This window comes from Prunus avium, chromosome 3 (genome assembly GCF_965620075.1).
Source record: "Prunus avium chromosome 3, drPruAviu1.hap1.1, whole genome shotgun sequence".
Taxonomy (NCBI): Eukaryota; Viridiplantae; Streptophyta; class Magnoliopsida; order Rosales; family Rosaceae; genus Prunus; species Prunus avium.
In genome coordinates this window covers 26299851-26315335 of record NC_142286.1, presented here as the reverse complement: position 1 = coordinate 26315335, position 15485 = coordinate 26299851, and the positions used below count along the sequence as shown (strand labels likewise).

At 39.2% G+C, this 15485-nt stretch overlaps 1 protein-coding gene and 1 non-coding gene across 2 annotated transcripts; both read left to right on the top strand.

Annotated features, from left to right (window-relative positions):
* Positions 1–5217: 5217 nt before the first annotated feature.
* GSL05 (glucan synthase-like 5) lies at positions 5218–12037 on the top strand. Its single transcript, XM_021971527.2, has 2 exons — positions 5218–10719; positions 11703–12037. Exons 1-2 carry the CDS (start codon positions 5416–5418, stop codon positions 11706–11708), a joined length of 5310 nt encoding a protein of 1769 aa, XP_021827219.2. The 5' UTR covers positions 5218–5415; the 3' UTR covers positions 11709–12037.
* Positions 8363–8442, top strand: LOC148295822 (small nucleolar RNA J33). The gene has a single exon (XR_015834926.1). It is a non-coding gene; the product is annotated as a small nucleolar RNA J33 (small nucleolar RNA).
* Positions 12038–15485: the final 3448 nt, after the last annotated feature.

Genomic DNA, 15485 nt, shown 5'->3' with positions numbered 1-15485 from the left:
GAGGGAGTACCTTCGCAAACCCACGCCGAGGGACCTGCAAAGGCTTCTACAAAAAGGCGAGGATCGAGGTTTCCCAGGAATGATTGGAAGCATCGATTGCATGCACTAGCAGTGGAAGAATTGTCCTACTGCTTGGCAAGGAGAGTACGGGAATCGAAAGGGCCAAAAAAGTATATTTTTGGAGGTCGTAGCTTCATTCGATTGTTGGGTTTGGCATGCCTTCTTCGGGGTTTCCGGATCTTAGAATGACCTTAATGTCCTTGGTCAATCCTCGGTGTTCGACGAGGTGTTGCGAGGTCATTCCCCCCAGGTCACGTACCAAATCAACAATACTGTATACTCTGGTGCGTACTACCTTGCCGACAAAATTTATCCTAGGTAGACGACATTCGTGAAAACAATTCCGAATCCCCAATCCGAGAAGGAAAGAAGCTTTGCTTCCTTTCAAGAAGGTTACAGGAAAGACGTGGAGGGGTGTTTCGGTATCTTGTAAGCTCGTTGGGCAATTATTAGGGGTGCTGCTCGGATGCTAGATGAGGAGGTGCTGCGAAGTATTATGATGACTTGCATCATCCTCCACAACATGATTGTGGAGGATGAGTATGACTACGATGCTCCAGAGGTGTTTGAACCCGATCCCATGAACACAGCGTTGACAAGAATATATGAAAAGCCAATGGGACCAAATGGACTACCAATGGAGCCCGAACTGTTACTTCGGGATGGTCGATTCAACAACCCCATGATTGATCGTTATCAAGAAATGCAATCTTCATATGTTCACGAGAGACGTCAAGTTGACTTGATCGAGCACTTGTGGGAAATGAAAGGCAATCACAATGGATGAAGTCAAGATTAGTGCTTTATTTTTAATTATGCTTTATTTTGTGTGTGGTGTTTTTTGGAATTATGCTTGTTTTTATTATTATGCTTTTATGTATGGTTTGTTTTGTGTGTTGTTTGCAATAAATTAAGGTTTGTTTTTAATTAATCTTTGTTTTGATGCTCAAATGTTTTTAATAAATAGACATATTATTTAATGCTTTATTTATTGAATAAAAAGGAAACAATACAACAAATTAAAAGATAATACAACAATACAACAATACAACATATGGCAAAGGTGTTTCAATACAACCTAATGGCTTTCATCATTTAACCAATCCGTATTGATAGGTCCGTCGTCTTGGAAAAGTTTTCTTCTCATCACATCCCTTCGTCTTAGCTTCCAATGGGCCTTTGTTTCAGGAGACATATGGCTTGTATCCATGGCCATAATTTTCATCTCTCTATCTTCCATGTCTTTTTCTTGTGCCTGCTGCTGTTGAATTGCAAATGCTTCCTCTCGTGCCATGTCCAATTCATCTATTTTCAAGTCTCTCTCAATTCTTAGTGAGGTGTTCTTAGCTATTTGCTTCAATAATTGTACACATTCATTGTTCGAAGTGCCACCTCTCTTGGCCTTTGCCTCCTTTCTCCCAATAGGTCTCGGCGGACGTGGGAGTGGTGACTCCGTTTCCATTGGGGAGTCCAATGGCGAATCGTGGAGCGACGTCTCATTCAACACAACCGGTGGACTGATGGGAATAATTTTGAATCTCGAACAATCCTTCACAACTTCCCAACATTGGAAATGCACGAAACTTTTTTTGCCTTGCCCCATGGCACCGAACCACATTTGTGCTTGTATGATCTATTAAAAATAAATAATTGGAAGTGCAAGAACAAATTATTATTATGCAAGAAAATATAAACTATTTTGAAATGCAAGAATAAAATTGATTATGCAAGAAAATATAGACAAATTGGAAATGCAAAAAGAAAGAAAAAAGATTATGCAAGAAAAAGAAATAGAATATGCAATAAAAAAAAATGTTACATTAAATTGATTAAAATGGCAATTATAAATATTTTACCTCATCGGATAGATTTTGACCGTTTCGAATGTTCTCTTTTGCTTTTGTCAAGGCATTTCTCCATTTCCCTAACTCTTTATTCAGAATTTTCCATCTACTAGACAAGGCCATTTCGGTCAGAATGGAACCCAATCTTTGACAAAATTCTCCATAAATTTTGCTCCACATATGATGGAACTTCATCTCATTGCCCGTGATAGGGTCATGACTAACATTCACCCAAGACTGACACAACGCAATATATTCTTGAGTTGCCCACGAGCCTCCGGCTTCGACAGAAGATGCTATTTGTTTTTTTTATACAAATGGAAAGTAGCAGAAAAATGTGAGTGGAGAGTAAAAACTATTGGAAGGAGAAGAGTTTGTATGGAGAATTGGTGTGGAAAGTGAGTAATGTGAGTGGAGAGTAAAAAATATTGGATGGAGAAGAAATTGTATGAAGATTTGGTGTGGAAAGTAAATAAAATGGTTAGGTATTTATAGGGAAAAAGTACATAATTTTTTGGTTTTCTTTTTTTTAAATTTTAGAATTTTTTCGATTTTTTTGCAATTTTTTAAGCCAAAAAAACGAGGACCGTCGGATTTCTGGAAAAAAACCAATCGGAGAGTCCCGATTGTGACACGTGTCACATGCTCGTTGGAGTCTGTCAGGGGCTACGTCAGTGCGCGGAAGTCAATTTTTTTTACCATTGGCGTGTAATTCACGCGCCAACGGTAAAAAAAAATTGAATTACCGCGCTATGACGTCAGCGCTGACGTCACCGCCCTCGGGCTGAAGCCCAGGCGAAACTTGCCCTTGGGCTTGCCAGGGTTGGTAGGACCCAGGGCTTGCCCGGGTTGGTGGGACCCAGGGCTTGCTCGGGCTTGTTGTCGCGCACTGGAGCTCCCTTGGGCTTGGTCGGGGGGCCTTTTGCCCGGGTTACTGGCAGCACTGGAGCTGCTCTTACAGTGGGGTAGTGGCAGGCGGCGGTGGGCAGGTCTAGGGGAATGGTCAACGATGGGCGACGACGGTGGTATGTTGAGGTGGCGTAGGATATGACACGTGAAAGCATATTATGATAACACATGACAAGTGAAAGGTTGTAGAAACCTTCGCATTTAGAAGAGGGGAATATGACCTATTATTTAAAATCAACTAGCCTCTCCTCATGCGCTTTCGTGCTTGCGAGAGGCTTTTGTTAAAAAAAATTAAATTTATTTTAGAATTAAAAAAGATAATGGGTAGTTGTGTTCTCTAAAAATAGGATCTATTATCCGATTTTTCTTTTAATTTTAATTTTTTAAATATGAAAGAGTGTGAATTTACCATATTATCCTCATTTAATTAATAATTTCAATTCTTAATGTTTGCATTAACCAATGGCATTTTCTAGTATTTTGAATGTTTGACCATTCTCTGCCTTTTGCTTTATATATATATATATATCTAAAAATAGGATCCATTATCTGATTTTTCTTTTAATTTTAATTTTTTAAATACGAAAGAGTGTGAATTTACCATATTATCCTCATTTAATTAATAATTTCAATTCTTAATGTTTGCATTAACCAATGATATTTTCTAATATTTTGAATGTTTCACCATTCTTTGCCTTTTACATTTTCTAATATATATATATGACGTTGACCTAATATGAAAGATCAAAACATAACTTGATGAAATGCTAATATTAGCCTGTTCGGTCATGTTTTAAGAGGTTGTTTTCATTTTCAGAGAGCAAAAATGAGACAAAAACATGTTTGGTGGCCCAAAACAGGAAACACTGAGAATGTTTTCATAAAATGAAAACAAGTTCATGTGTATTTGTAGAAAACAGAAAAAAGTTGTTTTCATTCTCGTGGAAAACGTTTTCATAAAAATAACTCACATATTATTATTTCAAATTGTATTACCAGACACGTTTTCATTGTTTTTGTTTTCTAAAGATGTTTTCTAATTAATCTACCAGACGCATTTTCATTTCCTGAAAATGCAAATTCGTTTTTTTGTTTTCATTCTCTGTAAATATTCTCAGAAAACATTATCAGAAAACGTTACCAAACGGGTAGTAAGTTTTTGCTAACTATACACTAATTTGTCTAATTATAAATAAAATGAATCGTCTTTATTTAAAAAAACAATCCTCAAATACAGCTCCAAGACAGGATCCGGCCTAGACAGATTCCAGAAGCACCGAAACGACCCTTTCAATTTGAAATTTCTCTTCTTATCTTTAAAGAAAGAAGCGCGTTTGACCTTATCATAAATCCTAAATGAATGCATAGATCTAGACGTTAACTTAGCATTGGCCGTTGGATGGGGACATTTGCCAGCGAGACGCGGAGCGCACACAGACACCGTAGAAGAATACAAATGATTGTCGGCTTGCGAGTTGAAAAAGGGCCTCAAAAGAAGCAAATTAACATTTTCTTAATTTAGAAAGTATTAGATGCTCTTTTTCTTTATGTTTTTATTTCCTTTTACCAGTCACCTTTTCTAGAACTTCAAATATATAAGCAAATAAATCTTGGAATCCCTAATTTATCAAATAAATCATTGCATTAGTGCTTCAGCTCATGGGTCGGTCTACAATTTCTTTTTTAATTTTTCGTCACATAAGTAGCGATATTCAGTACAAATTTTTTATTTTTTTTGTCACATATTATATAAATTGTTTTTGGTTTAACTATGCCAATCTCCCCTGAAAAATAATCCATGTCTCATATTTTCCTCTAAAAGTCACTATGACCCATATTCTCTAATAATAACTCATTTTTACAGTTCATTCCCCTCTTTCCTCCATTTTTCGATTCAATTGTCAAGTCGTTCAACAAGTTTATTCCACTTTTCTTATAACATGTATACCCAAAAAGAGTCATGTATCATATGTAGGTTAGAATAATAGGCAAAAGTAGTGAACTCCCACTTGCACTCAAGTTCGAAATCCCCTTGTCAAAGATTATATTAATTTAGAATAATTCATGCTATCGTTATTTGAATCCAAAATTTTCATTATTCAACTTGATGCTAACATATATTAATCTTAAATATATGAGTAAACTTAGAGTATAAGAAAACTTAACTCAAAATAACACGATTTGGCGTGTAATTGGGTACCAGTACGACTTCCCCACATATGAATGCCAGAAAAATAGTCCATACCATAAGTTTACGCTCAAAAAGAGAGAACAGGAAAAATTAAGAAAACGAAAGCTAACGGAAAGAGCCAAAATATTTGAAATTAGACGGTAACTGGTAAAACAGAAGAAAGAGAAAGAGGAGGATCAGAAAAAGGAAAAAGCAACGAAACGACAGCGTTTCAACCTCAACGCGGCCCCCATCTTCTTCCTCTCTCTCAAAAATTCCTATTGCACGTCAAAAATTCCTTCTTCTTCTTCCATCTTCTCTCTCTCTCTCTCTCTCATCAGAATCCAAAACAGCAAGCAGAAAACAGAAAACTAAAACCACCGCCCAACGCACACATTCTCCGTGCTACCTCCTCTGCCGAACCTCCAGGCCATGAGTATCCGCCAGGGTACTCAATCCTCCTCCTTCGACCCGGACTCGGAGCCCTACAACATCATCCCCGTCCACAACCTCCTCGCTGACCACCCCTCTCTCCGCTTCCCCGAGGTACGCGCCGCCGCTGCTGCTCTACGCGCCGTCGGAAACCTCCGGCGTCCCCCTTACGCCCAATGGCAGCCCCACATGGACCTCCTCGACTGGCTCGCCTTGTTCTTTGGCTTCCAATACGACAACGTTCGCAACCAGCGCGAGCACATCGTCCTCCACCTCGCCAACGCTCAGATGCGCCTCAACCCTCCCCCGGACAACATCGATACCCTCGACGGCGCCGTTTTGAGGAAGTTCCGGCGTAAGCTGCTCAAGAATTACACCGAGTGGTGCTCGTATTTGGGGAAAAAGTCCAACATTTGGATTTCCGACCGGCCTCGTGAGACTGCCTCTGACCAGCGGCGTGAGCTCCTGTATGTGTCGCTGTATCTCTTGATCTGGGGCGAGGCGGCGAATCTGAGGTTTGTGCCTGAGTGTTTGTGCTTTATTTTTCACAATATGGCCATGGAATTGAACAAGATCTTGGAGGATTATATTGATGAGAACACGGGTCAGCCCGTGATGCCTTCGGTTTCTGGGGAAAATGCTTTTTTGAATTCTATTGTGAAACCCATTTATGAGACCATTAAAGCTGAGGTTCAGAGTAGCAAGAATGGGACTGCCCCACATAGTGTTTGGAGAAACTATGATGATATCAATGAGTATTTTTGGAGTAAGAGGTGTTTTGAGAAGCTCAAATGGCCTGTTGATATTGGGAGTAACTTCTTTGTTACTTCTAGTAAGAGTAGGCATGTGGGTAAGACTGGGTTTGTGGAGCAGAGGTCGTTTTGGAACTTGTTTAGGAGCTTTGACAAGCTTTGGATCATGTTGATTTTGTTCCTTCAGGCAGCTATTATTGTTGCTTGGGAGGAGAGGGAGTATCCGTGGCAGGCTTTGGAGGAGAGGGAAGTGCAGGTCAAGGTTTTGACTGTGTTCTTCACTTGGGCTGGTTTCAGGTTTTTGCAGTCCTTGCTTGATGTGGGGATGCAGTATAGTCTGGTTTCGAGGGAGACTTTGGGGCTCGGAGTGAGAATGGTGTTGAAGAGCATAGTTGCTGCGGGGTGGATTATTGTTTTTGGGGTGTTCTACGGGAGGATATGGACCCAGAGAAATCAGGATAGGCAGTGGTCCGCCGAGGCAAATAAGCGTGTGGTGAATTTTCTTTTGGTGGCAGCGGTTTTCATCCTTCCAGAGCTTTTGGCCTTGGTCCTGTTTATTCTTCCTTGGGTTCGGAATTTTCTTGAGAACACAAACTGGAAGATATTTTACATGTTATCATGGTGGTTTCAGAGCAGAACTTTTGTTGGCCGTGGTTTGAGGGAAGGCCTTGTGGACAATATAAAGTACACTTTGTTCTGGATTTTCGTGCTTGCGACAAAATTTTTTTTCAGTTACTTCATGCAGATTAAACCCATGATTCGCCCTTCAAAAGCACTCATAAAAATGAAGGATGTGAACTATGAATGGCATCAGTTCTTCGGTAACAGCAACAAGTTCGCAGTGGGATTATTGTGGCTTCCAATAGTTTTGATATACCTCATGGATTTGCAGATTTTTTATGCGATTTACTCCTCTCTTGTGGGGGCAGGAGTGGGCTTGTTTGCACATTTGGGTGAGATACGGAATATTGGGCAATTGAGGCTGAGATTCCAGTTCTTTGCAAGTGCAATTCAGTTTAATCTCATGCCAGAAGAGCAACTGTTGAATGCAAGGGGTACTTTGAGGAGTAAGTTTAATGATGCTATCCACCGGTTGAAGCTCAGGTACGGGCTTGGACGGCCATATAAGAAACTCGAATCTAACCAGGTTGAGGCAACCAAGTTTGCCTTGATATGGAATGAGATAATTCTGATCTTCAGGGAAGAAGATATAATTTCTGACTGCGAGCTTGAGTTGTTAGAGCTGCCACAGAATTCTTGGAATGTCAGGGTTATACGCTGGCCTTGTTTTCTTCTGTGCAATGAACTGCTGCTGGCACTTAGTCAGGCCAAAGAGTTGGTAGATGCTCCTGATAAGTGGCTCTGGTATAAGATATGCAAGAATGAGTACAGGCGCTGTGCTGTTTTAGAAGCTTATGATTGCATCAAGCACTTGCTACTTGACATTATCAAACGTAACACAGAAGAGCATTCCATTATGACAGTCTTGTTTCAGGAAATTGATCACTCTGTTCAGATTGAGAAGTTCACGAAAACATTTAAAACGACTGCGCTTCCGCAGCTCCATGCCAAGTTGATCAAACTTGTTGAGCTTTTGAGCAAACCTAAGAAAGATGCTAATCAGGTGGTAAATGCTCTGCAGGCCATTTATGAGATTGCCATTCGAGATTTTTTCAAGGAGAAAAGAACTACTGAACAGCTGATGGAGGATGGTTTGGCTTCTCGTAATCCAGCTTCTTCTGCAGGGCTGCTTTTTGAAAATGCCGTTGAGTTGCCCGATCCTAATAACGTATTCTTCTATCGGCAGGTTCGGCGATTGCACACAATACTTACCTCTCGGGACTCGATGCAAAATATCCCAGTTAACCTTGAGGCAAGACGCAGAATTGCCTTCTTCAGTAACTCCTTATTTATGAACATGCCCCATGCCCCCCAAGTTGAGAAAATGATGGCTTTCAGTGTTCTGACCCCTTACTACAGTGAAGAAGTATTGTACAACAAGGAACAACTGCGCACTGAGAATGAAGATGGGATTTCTATCCTGTATTATTTACAGACAATTTATGTTGATGAGTGGAAAAATTTTAAGGAGAGGATGCGCCGAGAAGGAATGGTGAGTGACGATGAAATATGGACAACTAAGTTAAGAGAACTCAGGCTTTGGGCATCTTACAGAGGCCAGACCCTTACTCGGACTGTAAGGGGAATGATGTATTATTATCGGGCTCTTAAGATGTTGGCTTTTCTGGATTCGGCATCAGAGATGGACATTCGGGAAGGATCACAAGAGCTTGGTTCCATGATGCGAGACATTAGCTTGGATGGTTTGACCTCGGAGAGGTCACCTTCTTCCCGGAGTTTAAGTAGAACAAGCAGTCGTGTGAACTTGTTATACAAAGGTCATGAGTATGGAACTGCTTTGATGAAATATACATATGTGGTTGCATGCCAGATATACGGAACGCAAAAGGCGAAAAAAGATCCCCATGCTGACGAAATTTTGTATTTGATGAAAACCAATGAAGCGCTTCGAGTTGCCTATCTTGATGAGGTTTCAACTGGCAGGGATGAGAAGGAGTATTACTCTGTTCTTGTGAAGTTTGATCAGAAATTGGAGAAGGAAGTTGAAATCTACCGCATAAAGTTGCCTGGTCCCTTGAAGCTTGGAGAGGGAAAACCAGAGAATCAAAATCATGCCATTATCTTCACTCGTGGTGATGCAGTTCAGACGATTGATATGAACCAAGACAATTATTTTGAGGAGGCACTTAAAATGCGGAATCTATTGGAAGAATATAGGCGCTATTATGGTATCCGGAAGCCTACGATCTTGGGAGTCCGGGAGCATATTTTTACTGGTTCTGTCTCATCACTTGCTTGGTTTATGTCAGCTCAAGAAACAAGTTTTGTCACATTGGGACAGCGGGTGTTGGCAAACCCTTTGAAAATTCGAATGCATTATGGTCATCCAGATGTGTTTGACCGGTTTTGGTTCTTGACTCGAGGTGGCATCAGTAAAGCTTCCAGGGTGATTAACATCAGTGAAGACATTTTTGCTGGCTTTAATTGCACATTGCGTGGTGGAAATGTCACACACCATGAATACATTCAAGTGGGCAAGGGAAGGGATGTTGGGTTCAACCAAATTTCCATGTTTGAGGCCAAGGTTGCTAGTGGTAACGGCGAGCAAGTTCTCAGCAGAGATGTCTATAGGTTGGGTCATAGGCTGGATTTCTTGCGGATGCTATCATTCTTTTATACCACTGTGGGATTCTTTTTTAATACAATGATGGTTGTTCTTACTGTGTACGCATTTCTTTGGGGCCGGCTTTATCTGGCTCTTAGTGGTATTGAAGGTTCTATATTGGCAAATGATACTAGCAACAGAGCACTCGGTACAGTCTTAAATCAGCAGTTCATTATCCAACTTGGTCTGTTCACTGCCCTTCCAATGATAGTGGAGAATTCTCTTGAGCATGGGTTCCTTCTAGCTGTGTGGGATTTCTTGACAATGCAGCTCCAGCTTTCATCAGTTTTCTACACATTCTCCATGGGAACTCGTACCCACTTTTTTGGGCGAACTATTCTTCATGGTGGTGCAAAGTATCGAGCGACTGGTCGTGGCTTTGTTGTGCAGCACAAGAGTTTTGCAGAGAATTATAGACTCTATGCTCGTAGTCATTTTGTGAAAGCAATTGAACTTGGTTTGATACTTATCGTTTATGCATCACATAGTCCTGTAGCTAAGGCCACATTTGTTTACATAGCCATGACCATCACAAGTTGGTTCCTGGTTTTGTCATGGTTTATGGCACCCTTTGTTTTTAATCCTTCTGGCTTTGATTGGTTGAAGACTGTAGAGGACTTTGATGACTTCATGAACTGGATTTGGTATCGTGGGAGTGTGTTTGCAAAAGCTGAACAGAGCTGGGAAAGATGGTGGTATGAGGAGCAGGATCATCTAAGGACAACTGGCCTCTGGGGAAAGATTTTGGAGATAATCTTAGACCTCCGCTTCTTCTTTTTCCAATATGGGATTGTATACCAGCTTGGTATTGCTGCCGGAAGTACCAGTATTGCTGTTTACTTGTTGTCTTGGATCTATGTGTTTGTGGCTTTTGGAATTTTTGCGGTAATAGCATATGCTCGGGACAGATATGCAGCAAAAGATCACATTTACTATCGGTTGGTCCAATTTCTTGTCATTAAACTTGCAATACTGGTTATAATTGCCCTGTTGGAATTCACAGAGTTCAAGTTTGTGGATATTTTCACTAGTCTTCTGGCATTCATTCCCACTGGGTGGGGATTGATATTGATAGCACAAGTATTCCGGCCCTGGCTACAGCACACTATACTTTGGAACGCGGTTGTTTCTGTGGCTCGACTGTATGATGTATTGTTTGGGGTGATTGTAATGACTCCTGTTGCAGTATTATCATGGTTTCCTGGGTTTCAGTCTATGCAGACTAGGATATTGTTTAATGAAGCTTTCAGCCGGGGCCTTCGTATATTCCAGCTTGTTACAGGAAAAAAGTCTAAGGGGGACAAGGTAAATTTTAATCATTGATATTTAGGAATATCTTACCATCTCCTTCTATTATTTAGGAATGTATTCCAGATCGTGTCATGCTCAATACATTGTGCACTTAAATGATAAACTACTGTTGTTTTGTTTATTTGGCACTGGGCATAAAGTATGTCATTACTTGAAAAGTCTGTTCTGTTTACCTGATGAATAAAATTTTTTATCTTTTATTATGTCTTTATATCTCAGTCATGTTGGAACCATTGATCTTGATTGGATGCTTTCTGAGCTAGTATGTACTGTCAAGCAACTGCTTCAAACCTTTGGAATTTATATATTTCCTTTTAGTCTCTGCGTCTGCTTCAAACCTTCAGATTATTTCCCCGTACTCTCTGCATCTGCTGCTGTCTCATTTTTCCTACACATTTATTTCTGGTTTTCCATTGGTTTGCATTTGAATTCTTTCCAGAACTAATTATTATGATGAACTTGCATATAATTTTTGCTTTTCTACTGCTGTACTTATTGTTGAACTAATGTGACATCAGATATGGTTCAAGTATCTAGAATATTAAATTATACTTATAAAGTTGTCTAGCTTGTTATATTTGGAGCCGTCATTCCGTGTTTCATATGTGGTCAGATTTCATGTTGGTTGGGGAATAGGTACTGATTCTTAAGTTTACCGTGCGCTTCATGGATATTGTGGGTTGATGCAAAGAAATTTAAGTTTTACCAAATTTCTTTTAAACTCTCAAAATTTATTTTATTTCCTGTTTGGACATTGATGTCTGCACACTGGTTTTGGAACTTCACGTAGTTGCTTCCTGGAGTCATGATGCTGTTATAATGTTTTAGAAATTAGTTCTGCTCTATTTATTCGGTTTGCCTCCGTTTGAGCATGAATGGTGAAATTATCGTTTGCTTAAACCTTTTGTTATATGCAGTCGATGAGTTTGTATGCATAAGTTTTCCATGTTACTAATAGGATTGCATTCTTTTTGCAGGTTTGATGTCGGCAAGAGGTGTAGAAAGTCTCTAGAGATTGCAGAGTTTGATTTTGGTTTTGATTTGTGGGGGGCTCTTGTCAATACCCATTTGTTCTTTGATGCTGGCTTCACCTTCCCAATTCATTACTTGTGTAATTAGTAAGTTTTCTCACAGATATAACTGGTCTCTAATTGGGGAGCGTTTAGTATCATGAGGGGTTAACCTCCTGCATCTCAAAGGGTACAACTTTTTGCATTGTGTGTATACCGAGTGTAGTTTTAGTGTGGTAGCTGCTCAGAGATGGTTAGAAACATTTTTTATTCTTTTGTCAGAAATGCATCTCTTTTATTCATATTTTTTGACCTCCTATACTTTCGGTCTTGATCGACAAAACCTGTGCTTCGATGTTTTCGTTTGGCATGGAGTCATTTTAACAGATGGAAATGTTGAAAAAGAATAGACTGCTGCCATTATTTGCAGTTCAACGATTTTACCAAACATGTTGACATGTGATGCCTTCTGAGGGTATGAGGTGTTTTTCTGTAGTTAAATAATGGCATAAATTAATAGGAGCTGTTTAATATGAGGGTCAAACAAGACACGTGTATGGTTACAACGATCCTTCTGGAACATTACCGTTGGAATGTTGTGGCCCACATCCGGTAGACAGGGCCAGCTGCAGAGTAGTGGTGCCCATGAACCTGTCTACTTGCAGCGTAGTGGTGCCCATGAAAAGGAAAACCGTAAAGGGGTTTTTATTAAAAAATATATATATGGGCTGAAATTATAAAAAAATGAACATCACTATTATACCCAAAATATGGGCTGAAATTATAAAAAAAATCTCACATGGAATGCACTTTCAAAAATTACTTTACAGATCAAAGGAACACAAGAGCCAAAGTAAGGCCCATGAACTGAAATTTCCAGAAAAAATACAAAGTAAATCTATTAAAAAATTGTAAAGAAAATTAATTTTCTATAAATAAAAAAAGAAGATTTTAAAAATAAATATAAATAATAAAAAAAGCATCCCTAGCCCCTCCCCTCCCCTCCCCTCAACCCTATCCTGTCATATAGATGCAGTACAAAATTCTCATGCTTTACCTGAACTATTAAATTATGGTCTATTTCATTTATCTAAAGCTGAATTCTTGCTTATTCTTACAAATATGTTTTGGGACTCCGATTCACAATATGCGAATTCCTACACGATCCTAGAGATGCCTAAATCAACATATTTGAAATTGGAGTCGATCCAAAGGTCCGAACATATCGAACCTGGATAACGTCTAATATGCATAATCCGATCGACAGTCAAACGATAACCAAATTCAAATCCGAGCATACCGTCGTGCTCGGGACAACATGGGGATCATTTTAGGACCAAATGGGTCACCCAAACAATGCCCACACAAACCCTCATCATCCAAAAAGAAAACCAAAAAGAAGCCAAAAACACCTAGACAAAAAAGATGGGATGACCCGAACTATGTGCTGATCAAGAGCAACATGCTCACTTTTGCAACAACGATCGACAACATCAGGGGGAAACTTCAACAACAAAAAGATGTCTTGACACTGTTTTCAAAAACACATTTTTGGACTCTCATCGAAGCATATATCCAGAAAATGTTAACAAAGGTAGAGTGCATGAAGTTTAATTATGACATCGTAAGATTCATACAAGACTATGACAAAAAAATAGGAAATTCAAGTTTCATGATGGTAATAGTGAGATGAAAAGCCAAGATGTATTTTCACCAAAAAAAGAAAAAAAGAAAAGCCAAGATGTGGTTGAAATTTTTGGCTTGCCAAATAGAGGCAAGAAGCTACCAAGCACAACAAACTCATCAAGGCCGGAGTTGGATTTCGTGAAGAAATAATTCAAAGGTTATCAGAAGATAACAAAGACTTCAATTGATAAGTACTTGAACTTAGCATTTGAAGATAAAACAGAAGATGATCCTATGGATGTAACAAGATTGATAATCCTACAACTCTTCATGACCGATCTCTTCTGCACTGGCCTTACAATTATACTCGTCGATGATTCTTAAACCTTTACATCACGATTGTGTTAACATTTCTTTTTTAGTTATTCGTTGTTCTTATTGATGGCAATTGTATCTGCCATAAACCCTCTGCCATTAATGTATTGAGATTAATGTGCCTAATATGTTGTATAATTATGCCCAATTTGCAGATAGGGTTGAGTTATACACTCTTGAAATTCACCCTGGGGTGTTTTGGAAGATGGGGTATATAAGGGTGGGAGAGTGTGGTTTTAGGACAAATTTGTCGATGACTATCTTTCACTGATGGATGGTACACAGACGACGGTGAATCACCGTCTTCTAAAGTGTCACAATAGAAGGCGGACACCTATGTAACAGTCTAATTGATGTGTACTAAGTGATTAATGTTTTATTTTCACTTGTTTAGGTCTTCTCAGTTGTAACTTTATATGTTATATATATGTTGTGGCTTGACGTCACATAATATTTCATCTCATAGGCAAGAAATTTGTACCTCAACTACCTCAATGACTTCAGTTCTGAAGCCATTAAAGTATCTTCGTCCACAACCCTCCCCAAATAAACCCTAGCCCCTCTCTCCCAAAAAACCCTCCTAGAGCCGTTTTCATTTTGAGGGGGGAGGAAGCCATTGTTCTTCCTCTCCTCTCCCCTCTTTCTCTTCCTCCCTCTCTTCTCCCCTCATTGTTAGAGACAAATGGTTTTCCCTCCTAGGCGATTGCGATTTGTTATGATTTTCCTCCAACCATTATAGGCGATTGCGTCTCAGCGGTGGATCTCCATCTGCGTTTCGACGTCAGATCTTCATCTGCGTTTCGGCGTTGGATCTCTACCACCATCTTTTTTGAGGTTTCTTTATGTTCGGAATAAGTCACAGAGACTCTGTAGGTTCTCTGTGTAGTTTTCACCTCTCCTTTTGTGAGAGCTTTTCACCTCTCCTTTGTGAGAGGTTTTATCTCTCATTTGTGAGAGTTTTATTTGTATTGTTATGGCTTGGATAAATATTCGTATATTACATATTTGTATAACCGTTTTATTGTTGGATAAATATTAAATACTTTTTCTTTATAACGTATTGTGGGGTGAGGGCAAGGTATTAAATATCGATAATATCCCCGATATTATCCCGATAATATCTGATTTTTGGGGGTCCGAGATTTTAACAACTAACCATAGTGTTATCGTCAATATATCGATATTATCCCGATATTATCGGGAAGATATTTTCAACATTTTTATGAATGATTTGGGCAATATATCGAGATATTATCGATAATATCCCGATACGAAACCCAAAAATATTTATATACATGGTATTTGTGAAAACCATTTTACTCATTCAACACCTTAACCACCATATCACTTATGTTTTTTGTGAAAATACTAAAATATTTATATATGTACATGGATTTGTTTTGAATTCTTTTTGCAAGAAACAAATTTTCACATGAGATGAGTAGTAACTATGGTTATACTCATAACCAACCATTTCCCTACCCTTCATATCCCATTCCTGTTGGGATGGAATCAAGCGACTCATGGAAAGAATCTGAGACTCAATCTTCAAATGATTTTGCTTATGGACAACGTCAACCAATCTCGAATCCATATGGGTGGCATGTTAACAATTACATGCAAAACTATTTTGGGGATTTATCATTTGATGACTACTTTTCAAAATATACTTACTCTACACATAGAGATGATGAAGATAATAAAAATTTTGAACCTCATAGGAACTCTATGTGGTACTAAGTCACTCAT

Coding starts and splice junctions, on each gene's coding strand:
- GSL05 (XM_021971527.2), top strand. CDS start 5,416: ATGAGTATCCGCCAGGGTACTCAATCCTCCTCCTTCGACCCGGACTCG.